Genomic DNA, 16,150 nt, shown 5'->3' on the forward strand with positions numbered 1-16,150 from the left:
ATAACCATGTCTGAATACATTGTTAAGAAGAATGAAAATAAATGGTAACTTTCATGAAAGGGCATCAGGAACAATCAGGGACAGGTTAGGTTGATGAAGATAGATGGAAGTAATTGAGCGTGTTCTCTGAAATACTTGAAAGAAAAAAGATATTTTTTATTCAGTGTGCAGGTCATTGAATAATAATAGGCAGAGTGAAACAACAAAACAAGAGTTTGGCTGTGAAACCAATTGCTGAGAGAAAGAGGGAGCTCCTACTCAGTAGATCTAAATCAGGCAGGAAGGATATACTGTACATTGCATGGCATGAGGGCTTTTGTGGTTTTCTGCAATAGAAGCAAACACTGCCTTTTTTTTTCTCTTGCGCTGCCCTCCACCAACTAGAGTTTATTTCAGATTTTCAAGGTACAACCATTTAATATCCTTAACTTAGGAAGAACTTCACTGTTCAGAAAAAGGATTCAAAATTATAGTTTATTCTGTTACCAAGGATGTTTTAAAGTAATTGACACAATATCCATGGCTATGCCCCAATCAATCCCTATATATCAAAATTTATTTGAAGAATTTTGTATAACAATTTCATTAAAGACTAAGAAATAATTCATGATGTATATTAATATCGTGCCAGAGAACAGAAGCTCAGCAGCTAATTATATTTCATAACCACAATTACTGCCTACTTCTGTTTACACAGGGAGTGTTACATCACACCACAAGTTTAAAAAGAAAGCCTTCCAGGAGATCAGGCAAGGGATATGCAATAAGCTTATTTTATTTCTTCCAGGTTGATTCATATGCAAGCAACTAGTGACTAAAAAGAAAACTAGATACAGTACGTGTATGCATGAAAGGTAATTAACATAATTGTTTCCATATTGTTACAAGATATTTTCATGTAGTGTGTGTGTCTGTAACGTCAGTTATGAAATCCTTCAATCATATTTCAAAACATTTATATACACTTGCAGCTCAGTAAGGTGATAAGAGTACCTAGGTAACAGACAGCAGCCAGAACTAAACTTTGGCAAAACTAAACAAGTTGGCAGCAGTAGAGGGTTCCACTTACCTTTGCTACCAGTTTGGGAATGGGAGTGTGTGTGTGTGTGTAGGCATGCTTTGCGCGCACACAACACTTCTGCACATACACAGAGCATTTTTTTTATGTCTGAGCAAGTGGGCGAAACTGGGGCGAACCGGTAGCAAGCCACTACTAGTTGGCAGGTTAGACAGAATCTTAGCTATGGAATGAATGAGGAAGAAAGTTCCAAGAAGAAAATAATCTAGTGGTTATTGCGCCAGGTTAGAAAATGGGAGACTGTGAGGTCTAGTCCTACCTTAAGCATGAAATCCAGCTGGGTAACTTTGGGCCAGTCACCCACTCTCAATCCAACCCATCTCACAGGATTGTTATTGTGAAGAACATAGGAGTTAGGAGAATTAGGTATTACATTGAGTTTTTGATAAAAATGATAACAGTTGGATTTAAAAAAATCTTAAATTTAAATAATGCGGTATCTTCTTTGTAGAGGAAAGCAGTCTAGTTCATTCCACCATTACAAAACTTGGATATTTCATTTTGCTGCATGTTTAGATCACTGTCTCCAGCAACCCTGTCAGCCCATCAGTTTGCTTGGTATTATCATACTATTAATACAGTTCTACCTTTTTACCTAGGAATAACTACCATTTTCTTTTTGAAATTAAACTAAAAGAGTTGAACATGTAAACTACTTTTCCACAAAGGGAAGGTTTCATTTGATAAAACTTCTAAGCAATGCCTGAGGTCAGCAAAAACAGAGAACAAAATTACATCAAAACAGAAATAATTTCTGTACGGTTGAGAACATCTCAATAGTCGATGCACCACTGCTTTATTCTGAAAAAGAACAAAAAAGTATTCCTCAGTAGAGGAAATGTAATGGCTCTGAGAAAAACACTGCTTATATAATCTTTTTTTAAAAGATCCTAATGTTACTTTAGAAAAATGCTGAAGTGCCTGAAGTATAAAATGTCCAAATTATCTCTGCCAGTAGATCACAACCTAACATTTGAAACAGCTGTAAAGTGAATTCATATGTTTTATATCCAGCTACATTAGTGACAATTACTTTATAACACTGCTCTCCACAGAAAAACATCCAAACAATTAAATGTTTTATTGAAAGCATGAAACAACATTATTGTGATGAAGCACTAGAGGTGAGTATTAAGTTGAGCATTATGTGTTATAAATAGCACCAACTTTACAAACCCTCAGGAAGTTTTCCCTTACCATCTGGGATCTTTTTTAAAAGCAATACCATAGATTGATCCCACAGTCTTCTATATACAGTATAAAGCACATGATTTATCTCTGAGCCATTCTTAATCTTTTCAAGAAAATATGCGGTTGTATTTTGCTCTAGACTGGATATTCCTCACTTTCACTATTTCTCTCCTGTTTTTGCTTGTTAATCCTTTGTGGGCTTTTGGAATTTCTTTTTCTTTTTTTAAAAAAATCTAAATTTAACATCAGGATTATGTTCCCATAAAATGGAAAGGCAGAATATTAGAGAGTATTAGAGAATAATAGAGAGTAATACAGGCCTAATATTAGAGCATATTAGAGGTAATAAGAAAGTATACCTTGCCTATCCTGGTCCTCTGGAACTTGCCAATCATAAACAACTTAAATTGATTCATATATCCAACAAATTAAATTATTTATATTTTTACATATTGTCAAAATGGCCAGTGCGTTTTGTAAACTTACGTTTATGGTTTGATGTGCTGTGTGAATCTAGCCAATAATAGGTTAGTCAATTGTGATTTGATATGTTGCATGGAAACAGGCTTAATATTGCATCTGCACAATGTCTGCTACCATGTTTTCTTCTTACAAATCAGAGCAAACTGTAATAGCCAGATCTAGGCTTCTTAATGTTGGATGTAACACTGATCTTTTTATGTTTCCTAGTAATTACAGTCTCTCACGCAGGCAGGGGAAGCAATCTGGCTTTTTATTTTCTGTGAACAGAATCAGTCATTACTAATATTTACAATACACAGGATATTTTTTCAGATGCTGATCGCTGCCAATTAATGCTAAAAACAAGCCACTGTATAATATGCCACTCCAGATCAGTACTGTCCTATATAACTGGAAAGATACTGAGAGTCAAGGAAAGAATCTTTCATTCTCTAGAACTTTTTTTATTTTAGCTAATAAATGTGGGCAGAAAAGTGTAGCCAGATGAGTGAGAAACAGTTAATGTCTCTTTATATGCAAGGAGCTGATATCCTGAAAAAGCTGATATCCTGTGCTGCTAGAGCTGGATCCTATGATTATTCTACTACCCACTGAAATATATCCACTTCTGCAAGGTGTCACTGGTCTAAAAGAAGCCAATTACTCTTGCTTTGGGCTTGGATATAGCAACAAAAGACAGTGACCTCTGAAAGTACAGGGGATCCTATCATAATAAACTTTCTAGACTTCTTAGCAGCTTTTGATTTATTGAATGAGAAACGTTGATAGATATCTCAGTGATTTGGGAGCTGGGAGAAATCAGAGGTTCCATTCCTATCTGCTGGACCAACACCAGAGAAGACCAACTTAAGAATTGATTATTATTTATACATAGAATGCTATCCTTTTGATTCTTGTATTTAAAGTTTACATGAAACAATGGAGGAAAAAATCTAGAATTCTGAGCATGGTGTCAGCCATGCCACACAAAAATGATATACAACTTTATCTTCACCTGACTCAAGAAAGAGGCAGATGCTTGCAGTTTCTAAGAGGTTATGATTGATTACATATGCTCCGATATATGGATGAATCTAAATAAATTAAAGAAGCAATGGATAGTTGTCCTGAATCTGAGATTCAGGACAACTAGACACAAGAAAGTTTTTCCCCGAACACCATCACTCTGCTTAACAAATAATGTCCTCAACACTGTCAAACTATTTACTAAGTCTGCAGTACTATTAGTCTTCTCATCGTTCCTATCACCCATCTCCTCCCACTTATGACTGTATAATTGTAACATGTATCCTCACCATTTGTATTCTATTTGGTTCCTAGTATGATTTGATTGCTTATTTGTATACTGTGATTATCATTAAATGTTGTACCTTATGATTCTTGAATGTATTTTTTTAATATACTGAGAGCACCAAAAATAAATTCCTTGTGTCCAAGCACACTTCACCAAATAAAGGATTTTATTCTATTCTTTAAAAAGGAAGAAGGGGTCTATTCTGGCTCAAATCATTCTTTCTTGAAAAATAGACCTGTCACTCAATAAAAGTGGTGGGTTATTATTATTATTATTATTATTATTATTATTATTATTATTATTAATTAGATTTGTATGCCACCCCTCTCCAAAGACTTGGGTTGCTGCCAGTTCGGACTGGTTCTTTAGAAATGGTAGTGGAAATTTACCATCACTCCCTGAACCGGCAGTGATGGCCGGGGTCCATGCTCTCAAACAAGTCCTCCAATCACTGGGGCATAGGAAAAAAACCTCTGCGTATGCGCAATGGCTTCTGCATATGCGTAAAGGGTCATTTCTGAGTGTTTTGCACAATGCACAAAAGTGCAAAACACACACTTTGTTGTGATGCGAACTGATAGGGAAGGTAAATGGAACGCACCCCAGCTTGGGACCTTGATCCATGTGGAAGTCCCTTGATACAAAACTTCCTTGATTTAATAGAAACATCCTTGATACAAATAGGGAGAGTAATTATTCTGTGAAAAGAGACCATTACCTGGAAGATATTTTATTATTGTAGAAATGTTCTGCTGTTGAGCAATCCCAATAAAAATTCATGAGTTTCCTACTTCAGGTATGCAGTCTTTTGTATTGTTAAAATAAAGAGGCTGACAGATCATTTCGAAGGTAAAGCCAAGTCATATAGGATGAACACCAATATATTATACCAATAAAGATACATTGATAATTAAATGTCTGGATTGAAGTGACCAGATGGATCCTTTTCTCTGCCAGACCAATCATCACATCCACACAGGAGTAAACTCATGGGGCAGTCTTGCTAGCCTGGCCATCTGCAAGGGCCCCAGGAAAATCTCCATCCTTCCCCTACAAAAAACCTTACTCTGATTTCTTCTTCTTTCCTTGCAACATTTTCCTTTGACAACACAGGCCTTTTGTTGTTGTTTTGTATCTCACCTTAATCAGCCTCCAGGGGACAAAACTAAGGGAGTTAGTCTTGTTCCCTTCTTCCTTGTGAGAAAAGGAAAAAGAGAGAGAAGGAGAAGCGTAGTGTACATGGAAGCAGGGAATAGAGAAAAGTTGAGAGAAAGACCGTTTTCTCTCGTACAAACAATTAATCAATGTATGAAGCAAATCTTCCTTGCTCTTCACACAACAGCTTGCTAAATAGAAGTTATTTGGGAGAAATATATTTAAAGTGTGAAAGATAGAAGCTGTTCCTGCATTTCTGGAGGAAAGTGCTGGAGGAGGAGAGCAAAAGACATTGTCTGGGAAAAGCAGCTTACATTGGAAACAAAGGGAAAGCAGAATACAAGAAACAAAGTGAACATGGTCCCACCAAATGGGTCTGCAATATTTCAGTGGAAGCCAAGGAAAGAATGAAATCCTTGTAAATGCTCTTCAGACAAGACAGAAGAGATCAGCACTTTCAGAATCGAGTTATCAGAGAAGTTATTGGAATAGAGTTATTAAAATGCATTATGAAATAAGTATATGTCAAACACATCTACATATAGAAAATTCCATCAACTTCTCAATGGTGTGCTGTTATGAATTCTTCAAAGTAAAGATAGAGTCTTCTGACTCCACAGACATATTAAACACTGAAATTGAAAAAATAAGTCCTGGTTTCTTGGTAGTAGAATGACTATCTTAATTAGTCCAGGAACTACCAAAGTATCAAGTTAAGCAGTGACAGGTTTAATATTTAATATTTAACAAAACAAGGGAGGAAATCCAAGCAAGCTCTTTGGATAGGGATGCATTAATTAATTAATTAATCTATTAATCTGAGGCATGGCAGCTATTAGTATTTTTAAGGATGGGGGGAGGTTGCATACATAAATATAGTTTTCATTGCGGATATGAAACATACCAAAATTTTATTTCCTAGTCCAGCCTAACTATATGCCATTCTTTACAGTTCCCCAATAAATTCAGATTTCTCTAAAAATGGAAACTGCATTGCATACAAAAACTGATAGCTGGTAGACTGCTTTCATGCTGAATCTGTCACTGGTGTCTTTTTTGTGAAGGATGTTCTAATGTTAGTAAATATTTTAGATCACCAAGTGGCCTCCAGAAAAAGGTAAAAGGGGAGGATTTGTAAAACCAAAGAGAGGTTTATATTAACAGACAGCCAATTTAGTACAGTATATACCTTCAAAGTGAAAGAGACTTCATATGGAAATTATCATTTCTCAAACATTATTGTGAAAGAGATAAGAATATGAATTCATGTTTTTTAATATTTATTTCCTAGTAAACAAAGTTTGAAAAGAAAAGATTTCCCATTACTGCATAATTATCAATGATGAATTAAGAAATACTAGAGAATAGATGTAGGCAATATCAATATCAGATGCCAAAGGCAGTCATCACATTTTTTTTACTTTTAGCTGCTTACCAGTGTGACTCCTTTTATGTACCATAAGCACATTGGGCCCAATGCAAACCATGCCACAGACGTCACATTTCAGTTTACCATTCGGAAGCCGGATTCCTCCCTCGCCTGACAGCTCCTGCATTTTTCTGTTCTCCCCAATCTCCTGGTTTTCAATCAGGGGCTCTTCCAAACTGCTCCCTTCATCCTGCCCAATGATAGCATCTTCCCGCTTTAGACGCTTTCTGTTAGAATCCTCATCATCACTTTGAATTTCCCGCTTTATGGAATTTGCTGCCAAAGAAGAAAAAAAAGGAGAAGAGGAAGAGACATATTAAAAATCATTCTGTTTCCCTTTCATTCATTTGTGAAAATAATAGACAATTGCATTAATTTTAAACTCACTTTCAAAATGATTTATAAAGGGATTCTTTCAAATTCTGAATTTATTATGTAATTTGTAAACTTGCTCTGCAGAATATAGCACATTATGGGCTTATGCAAATGAAAAAACAGAACAGAACTACAGAATCAAGGAGCAGGACATAAATACAGGACCAGGAGCAGTTGCTATTTTTTATTATTTGTAAATATCATTTGTATCTTCAAGTCAAAATTTTGAAGTAAAAAAATTTGGATTGCTGTAAGAGGATAAATGTAAACTGTTTCCCCATTCCTGGTTATGATCTAGAGATTTTGGTACTCCAATTAAATTTGAAAGATCCATTAATTCCCTGTAATTTCTTTCTTGGTTCCCTTAGATCAGGAGTTGGCAACCTTTGGCTCTGGAGTAGCAAGTGGCTCTTTGGGCCATCTGCTGTGGCTCCCTCTCTCCCTGGCTCTCCACCCCTCGCCCTCACCTTCCTCACCTGGCCTGAAAAGGTAAGGGTGGCAGCGGGAATGGAGAGGTGGCTGGGACTGATTCTCAGGCGCTGGTTGAGAATTGCTACCCCTCGTGGAGACTTCCCTTTGGGCAACCCTCCTCCCCCTCTTAGGACTCCCTAGGTGGCTTGGAAGGGCTATGACGGTGCATACGCACAGGGAAACCCTCCTCAAGCAAGTACTAAAGCACAGCAAATCACAGCAAAGGCACGTGCAGGAGCCCTCTCGCTTAAGGAAGGTCTTTGGATGCAGTTTCTCTTCTGCCCTAAGGATCTGGCCATTGCCTTGCCATCCATGCGCTCTCCCCTGCAGCTCTTTGGCTGAGCAGGGAGCAGTGAAGGGCTACCAAAATTTTTACTACCACACTGTGGGCGTGGCTTATGCGGGATGCCCTGAATTTTCTTTCATCTTTCAGTGCAAATTGGGTGCTCCAGGGTGGAGCTCCATTTTTGCTATCCCACTGCATCCCCGCCCATCTGGGCAGCAGCCTACTCTTTGCGGGGAGGGCATAAGCTCCAGCTCAAATCGGCAGGAAGTGAAGGCTGCCTTAAACAAAATGTGGCATGAAAACAGGTACAGGGCCACTTCACTCTAGCCACCCTCCTCCCACTCTGTCTCCTCTCATGCTGGGTGGGGATGGACATAGCGAGGGGATGGCCAGATCCTTGGCGTAGGAGAAGCCGCGTCCAAAGACCTTCCTTAAGTGAGTGCCTGCCCTCCACACACACCTTTGCTGTTCTTTGCTTTCTTGAAGAAGGTCTCCCAGTGTGTGTGTGTGTGTGTGTGTGTGTATGTGTGAACCCTCCTGGCCTCTCAAAGCCACCCAGGGAGGCAAGAAAGGGGGAGGAGTGTCACCTGAACGGAAGCCTTTTCCAGGGATAGCGATCATTCCTTAACAAAGAGAGAGAAGGGGGGAAGGGGAAGAAAAAGAGAGAAATGAGAGAGAGAGATGGGGAGAGAGAAAGAGAGATGAGGGGGGAGGATGGGAGAGAGAGAGATGGGGAAGGAGGGAGAGATGGGAGATAGAGAAAGAGAGAGGGAAAAAAGAGAGATACCTGTTTTCCATAGGAAAGAAAACATAGAGAGCCACAAAACCTGGGTAGGCATGGCCGACGGTCATGTGACTCGGTGGGAGTGAATGACATTTAGTTGGCCATCCCCACCCACATTTTGTGGCTTCCAGTGTTTTCTTTTCTATGGAAAATGGGTCCAAATGGCTCTTTGAGTGTTTCAGGTTGCTGACCCTGCCGGCGTTTTTCAAACTAGAACTACCATGAGGGTGTACCAGTGGATGGTGAGCCTTTTTTCCCTTGGGTGCCGAAAGTGTGTGTGCACACGCTATCATGCATGTGTGAGTGCCCACATCCATAATTTAATGCCTGGGGAAGATGAAAATAACCACCCCCACCCCCACAGAGGCCCTCTGAAGGCTGGAAATGGCCCATTTCCTGACTTCCCACCGTGGGCCTCATAGGCCCGTTTTTTGCCCTCCCAGGCTTCTCTAGAGGCCCTCTGGAGGCCCAAAATGTCCTCCTAGAGCCACCGTGCAAGCTGAAAATCACTTGGCTGGCATGCACATGTGTGCTGGAGCTGAGCTAGGGCAACAGCTCTTGTCCCAGCATATATGGCTCCACGGCACCTGTGCCATAGGTTTGCCATCACTGGGGTGTACTGTAGCCAATGTTCTGCATTATCACAGCTAGAAATTCTAAGAGTACTATCAACATATCTGATAATGAACCTGAGATAGTGGGCTTCTGACACTAGTTAAGTCTTTAGGATTAAACTACAGTATATTGATCTCAAGATAAATTACATGCTCATGACCAATCATGACACCTAATCTTGCTCAACATTAATTAAACAATACTTCTTTCAGCTAGGATGTCATACAATGCGAAAGGTTTGAAATAGAAGAGAGTATGTTCTTTTTAAAGAGGAGAAAAATCTGTGGATAATACATATCTTTTGAAATAGGTAACATATTTTATTTGTCTTTGTATTTAAATAATAAATCTGTGGCCCTCTTTTAATACAGAACTCATGTAAGTGAAGGTTTTATCATTATTAATATGTTTAAGGATAAACAATTTTTGTAGCCATTTACAAAAATATTTAAATTTGGAACTGGATTCAAATTTTGCCTTAGCTATAAAATAGTTAAAATCTCATGACTGCATTACCTTTATCTTTAATACTTGATTCAATGGCAATCCACGTACGAGTAATACGCTAATAGGCATCACTTAACAAGTTAAAAGCAGAGGTGGGTTCCTCACAGTTCACACTGGTTCTATAGAACCACAGCAAACCGCTGGTGACATTATGGAATCGGTTCTACTTTTGGGAGGAGGGGGAAATGGGGGGGGGCTGCTGAATGTTTTCTTCTGTGCATGCACAGAAGCTGAGTTTCTGACACTGTGCATGCGCCACCATCTCTTTTTTTTGCCTTGGGGGATTTTTTTGTGAATTTTTGGCACTGCACATGCATGCACATCCATGAAACACACGTGCACCCACATAGCATAGCCACACAGCATGCAATGTGTGTGCATCCACGGAGCGCATTAGGAAGTGAACTTGCGGCGAGGTAAGTTAGAACCCACCCCTGGTTAAAAGGGTTGGATGAATCATCCCAAATTCAAATCAACCCTGCCAATTTGTAAACAAATTTTGCTGTATAAAACATACAAGTTTTTTTTACATTGAGTCATGTTATATTTTCATCAACAACCCTTCAGGCAAAGCAGAGTCTCTACCTTAATATATTTAAAAATTGCTTTAACTGGGGGATTCAAAGGACTGATCTTGAAGCATTTCCCATGCATTAACCCCTCCCAATGGAATCTTAACAAAGATAACTAAACATTCTTCCAAAATCAATCCAAACTGTTGAAAAACTTTTTAGGTATGCACTTTTCTCTATGGCTAAAATAAAATGCATGCATGTAAAAAAATTAAATTGAGAAAATGTAATCTACTTAAAAATAAAAGAAGTGAATATTTTACAAGACAAGAAATAGACATTAAGTTTCCTATTTTGTTTCTTCTGTCTTTGATTTCAGAAACTTTCTTATATCTATTCTTTGGAAAGAAGACCACAATTAGCTAAAAATATGCTGGTTGTATGCCTAAAATATTTATTAACACGATCTTCCTTAATCTATAATTCTAATTTTTTATTCTTATCCTGGCTAGAATGTAGTAAGAATAATCAATATAACAAAAGACTATTAATTTTGAATTACACAGATGTTTAGATCCAATTCTTTCCCACGCATTACTTTATTTCTAGAAATTATTAAATTCCATACTCCACAGAAAATAATTTTGGTCCTTAATCAAAGCTGCTTTCAGTATTAAAAAGTTCCACTTGTCCTTTTCTTCTGTCCTTACATCACTAGGAACCTACCATAAGCAGTTTTTGCTGTGTGAACATTTCCTCTACTTCTGGGACTAAGAGAAAAAAATTGCAGCTCTCCAAGGAGGGGAATGCTACTACAGAAGGGATCACCCTGACTCTTTACAGATAGTTATGTAATTTCTTCTGTCTAGTATAACTTGATACACTGCAGTTACCAGTACAAGTTACTGGTGTTTTAAACCAGACCAAACTTTAAAAACAATGAAGAACTGAGAAACAAATAAGATGTCAATTTACTTGAAAATTTGTCTATTTCTAAATTTGTTTTCTTAAAATTACTTATTTCACTTTTACCCTCCCTGTATCACTATTATCTCTTAATCTGTTTTATTTATTCCTGCATTAGAAAATGTTTAAGATGGTCCAATTTTTTTAGAAATTTCATATCTTTAAAACACTGATATTTGTAAGGCATATTTCCAAAAATAATTCAGTCATTAGTAACATTAGTACTTTTTGTCAAAACTAAACGTTTTAAAATCAATTTTACTCAAGAGATTAAAAATTATTGAAGTCACTGCGATCCCTTAAGAATTCTCCAGAAGCGGGTGGTTGTCCCACATGCAGATAAAATTACACAAGATCTCAGGGGATAAACAGAGAGTTTTAACCTTGTTCTGCCCAGAACGCAAAGGTAGTAGGAAAGGAGCAGCCTTGGCCAAAATCTCTAGAAACAAAAAAGGTCTGGAGCCTCTTCTCCCTCTACCTGTACACTATGAGGTATTTTTTTTACCTGCAACTGCCAGACACCTTTTGATCGTGGTCTCCAACCATGGCAATTTTAAGACAGAATGGTTGGTTGTGGAATTCTGGGAGTTGAAGTCTACAAGTCTTAAAGTTGCCAAGTTTGGAGACCCCATCCCATAGAAGATTGATGGCAGAAAAAGACCTCCTGATCCATCTAGTCTGCCCTTATACTATTTCCTGTATTTTATCTTAGGATGGATATATGTTTATCCCAGGAATGTTTAAATTCAGTTACTGTGGATTTACCAATAATGTCTGCTGGAAGTTTGTTCCAAACATTCCCACACATCCCCACTTTAGATGGTCATAACTCACTCATAATAGCAGCAAATAAGCAGCCATCCTGTTCAAGGCTGTAAAAATATAAAGTCTTTTCCCATTAGCATGAATAATGATTATGATGTTTGTGCTGAGGAAAAGGCACAGTAATTATGCTCATTGTGTGTTCACTTCCCCGTCATGACTGGTTTTGAAAATCTGAAAACAGACTTCAACAAACTCCTGGAGCATATACTAGGGCCGGGGTAGGCAAAGTCAGCTCTTCTATGACTAGTGGACTTCAACTCCCAGAATTCCTGAGCCAATCATGCTCAGGAATTCTGAGAGCTGAAGTCCAAATGTCATAGAAGACCCAACTTTGCCTACCTCTGTACTGTACTGGGGAATAGAAGAGCCTGTGGTTCCTCTTTTGAAGCAGAATTGGAGAAAAAGATACATTAGAGAAGTATTGTTGAAACAGCTTGCTGGCTGAGAAATTCTGGGAGTTAAAGTCCAGACATTTTAAAGTTGCCAATTAGATGGACAGCCACATAGGAGGAGGTAGAAGACTACAGTCAGCCCACAAGCCAGAGGCTACCCATATTTTTTTTGTATTTATTAATCAAATTTATATACCATCCATCTCATTCTCTAAGTGATTCTGAGCTGCATATTTACATATTCCATCTGTATCTCACCTTTCATAAAAATGTCTCAGACATTTTTTTCATTTGACAAAATTTGAATCTTATATTCTGAAAATAATATTAAATATAAAGGCATTGTAGTGTGGATGCACGTTTGAAGAACTTTTTAAAAAAAACCTATAGAACATCATATTTGCCCATGGCCTGCCAATATGTCATGGTGTGGCTTATTCTGTATAGGTAGTTCTTGACCTACAATCATTCATTTAGTGACTGAAGTTGCAACAGTGACTGGTTCACACATGCCAGTCCACATGCTATGTGACCTGTCTATTGCCTTAGCTGTGAATAAAGCTGTCAAAAATTTTTAAGCTTCATCTCTTTTTATTTTATTGTGGCTGCGCATATGATTGGGAAGCAAGTTTTCCTGATACTTTTACCATAATTGAAGGTTTTCCTTGAAATATGTACACAGCTCTATATTTCATCACTGAAACATTTGGTAAAATTAAAGCAATTTGCATTTCTATTAATATAAGTATAATACTAATATAAGTAAAAGGAACCCAAGGATTCTGAAAAACGAAGAAGCTGCAAAAACATTCCAAACTCTGAAAGACCGAAGTACTGAATCGTAGAACAAGATACATATCCTTTCTGTCTCATGTTTCTGCAGAGCACCCTAATCTATTCTAGGCTCTAGAGAGTTTATTTATTTATTTATTTATTACTTAGATTTGTATGCCGCCCCTCTCCTATTCAGTTTAGAAAATCTGCAAATAAATAACTGTCATGGGGACGGGGTGGTGGTCTTTGACCCATCCAGGCTTACATTTATATTGTTCTGTCTGCAGTGACAGATGGTATTTCAAAATATATATAAGCTAGTTGAGATTGTGAACTTTTCTTGTTTTTATCATTTTTCTTGGAATAAATAAATAGTATGGCGGTATCTCATTAAATCTATGCATCTGTGTAACAACTTGTTGTTTCTGCAGTGTACATAAAACACCTTTGGCTTATGTTTATCTTCTCACATTAGCATTTTTAAACCACAAGAAAGACAAAGGAAAAAAGCGCACAGAAAATATTTTAGATTGCTCATACGAAATATTTGCCATTCATCTCCTATATTCAGCAGCAATTATGCCTTCACTAATCTGAATATTTATTTTAAAAAATTAATTACAGTACATTATCTAGATTTCTCAATTTGCCAGCAATTCAAAGGACTGAATTATTGGACAACATATATATATATCTGCATGGAGGAATTCCCAAAGTATACTTCCAGGAGCTGACTACAATAAGAAGCATGTTCTGTTGCTGGGCACTAGGCAGCTTCCCAACAAAGTAAAGGCATACTTCCTCTAAGGTGGGGTTTTTAAAAAAAAATTATTCCAGTTAGAAGGGACCTTGTAGATCATCTAGTTCAACTCCCTGCTCAAGCAGGAATCCCTATACAATTTTGGACAAATGGCAATCCAATCTCCCCTTGCAAATCTCAAGGACTCACAACCTCCACAGGCAAGCTGTTCCACTGGTTGATTGCTCTCACTGCCAGAAATTCCTCCTTATTTCCAGGTTGAATCTTTCTTTGGTCAGCTTCCATCCATTATTCTTAGTCTGGCCCTCTGGTGTTTTGGAAAACAGCCTGACCCCCTCCTCTCTATTGCAGCCCCTCAGGTATTGGAACACTACTATCATGTCTCCCCTGGTCCTTCTCTTTGCTAGATTAGCCATGTCCAGTTCCTGCAACCTCTCTTTGTATGTTTTAATTTCCAGTCTCCTTATCATCCTGGTTGCTCTCTTCTGCACCTTCTCTAGAGTTTCAATGGTTTTTTTGTAGAATGGTGAGCAAAACTCAATGTAGTATTCCATAACCAAGTTTCTAAGTAGAAAAGTTGGTAAGTAGAAGCAATTTTTCCCATAGGAATCAATGTAAAAGTGAATAATGCATGCAAACCCATTAGGAAAATCCAAAACTTTAAGGCTTAAAAAAACCCACCGGCGAGCGGAGGAAGCGGCGGGCAAGAGGAGATTTTTGCAGCGAGATGGGATGGTGGAGACAAGCCGAGGAAGCAGCAGGCAAGAGGGGATTTCCCCCATCTTGCTGTCAAAATGTGTCCGTGGGAACCCTGGCCATCCATTGCCCGCTGCCCCCTCCTGCCAGAAGCCCGTGGAGGGCCAAAGCCGGGTGTGGGGAAGGGTGGAATGTTCAGCTCCTGAATGAGCAGGAGAGCCCAGAGCCACTGCCTTCCTGCCCAGCCGCCTTGCCCATTTCCCCTCCACTCTCAGCCAATGGCGTCATCCCACTCTCTTCAACAGCCGCGCTGAGGCCACCCAGGAGCTGCTGCTGCCAGGATGGGTTGGTGGGGTGGGGGCTCACCTGCCGCTTTCTTTCCTGGGCGCAGAGATGATGATCCCCCACTGCCTCCTCTCTGCTGGGTTCTCCCCACTTCACTCCTGTCTGCCCCCCCCTCCTTCAAAGGAGGTGAGGGGAGATTTGACGGAATGCCTGGCAGCTTTATTTCAATTCCCCTTTGGAGTCTGAAATGCCAAATAGCCCAGGATTCCCGGGGATGGTTGCCAGTCCAAGTGACTGACAAGCCCCGTCCAAGGCCAGGGATGAAATGTTTCCTGCTTGAGGGATCTCCCTTCCTCCTCCAAGGAAGCAGCGGACAAGAGGGAATTTTGGCAGCAAGGAAACATTTCATTCCTGGCCTTGGACAGAGCTTGTCAGTCACTTGGAGCAGCAACCATCCCAAGGAATCCTGGGCCATTTGGTATTGTGGACTCCAAAGATTTTTTTTCCACCCGGCCTCTCTTCCCCTTTGACAGGGGTCTTTATCTTGAAGCCCGGAAGGTGAGGACTCTTTTCTTTTTAGTCTCCTGAAACAAATGCTAGGGATATTCCGGACGGAAGAATTGAAATAAAGCTGCCAGGCATTCCATCATATCTCCCCTCACCTTCTTTGAAGGAGAGTGGGGGCGGGGGGTCGATGGGAGGAAAGGGGGGAAAGCCTGGCAGAGAGGAGCCGGGGGCGTCATCTCTGTGCCCAGAAAAGAAGGTGGTGGTGCACCCTCAGAAGAAATGGCTGTGACGAAGCTCTCGCCGGTGGATCCAGGCCATGCAGGGGAAGCGGCTGGAAGCTGGGAATGGAGTGGGGGGGCCAGGAATGGGTGGCATGTGTGACTGCCATCTTCACCACCATCTACTCCATGACTGCCATCACCGCTGGACAGGTGAGCCCCGCCCCACCAACCCATCGTGGCAGTGGTGGCTCCCGGGCGGCCTTGGCACGGCTCTTGGAGTGGGCATAATGGGCGCCATTGGACGAGGGGGGGAGATGGGCAAGGCAGCTGGGCAGGAAGGTGGCGGCTCTGGGCTCTCTTGCCCATCCAGGAGTCGAAAGTTCCACCCTTCCCCACACCCAGCTTTGCCCCCCCCCCACAGGCTTTTGACAGGAGGGGGCAGTGGGCGATGGATGGCTGAGGCTCCCACAGACACATTTTGGCAGCAAGATGGGGAAAATCTCCTCTCGCCTGCCGCTTCCTCGGCTCGCCTCTGCTACCCCAT

At 39.9% G+C, this 16,150-nt stretch overlaps 1 protein-coding gene across 11 annotated transcripts in view; it reads right to left on the bottom strand.

Annotated features, from left to right (window-relative positions):
* IKZF2 (IKAROS family zinc finger 2) overlaps positions 1–16,150 on the bottom strand; it is a 270,987-nt gene that overhangs the window by 187,517 nt on the left and 67,320 nt on the right. For 8 of the 11 annotated variants that reach the window (XM_070732188.1, XM_070732182.1, XM_070732184.1 and 5 more), the window contains one exon: positions 6,637–6,906. In XM_070732188.1, the coding sequence (XP_070588289.1) occupies positions 6,637–6,906 (270 nt within the window). The remainder of the gene's footprint in view (positions 1–6,636; positions 6,907–16,150) is intronic. The other 3 variants (XM_070732190.1, XM_070732189.1, XM_070732185.1) reach the window with 1 other exon arrangement.

The sequence above is a fragment of the Erythrolamprus reginae genome, chromosome 1 (genome assembly GCF_031021105.1).
Source record: "Erythrolamprus reginae isolate rEryReg1 chromosome 1, rEryReg1.hap1, whole genome shotgun sequence".
Lineage (NCBI taxonomy): Eukaryota > Metazoa > Chordata > Lepidosauria > Squamata > Dipsadidae > Erythrolamprus > Erythrolamprus reginae.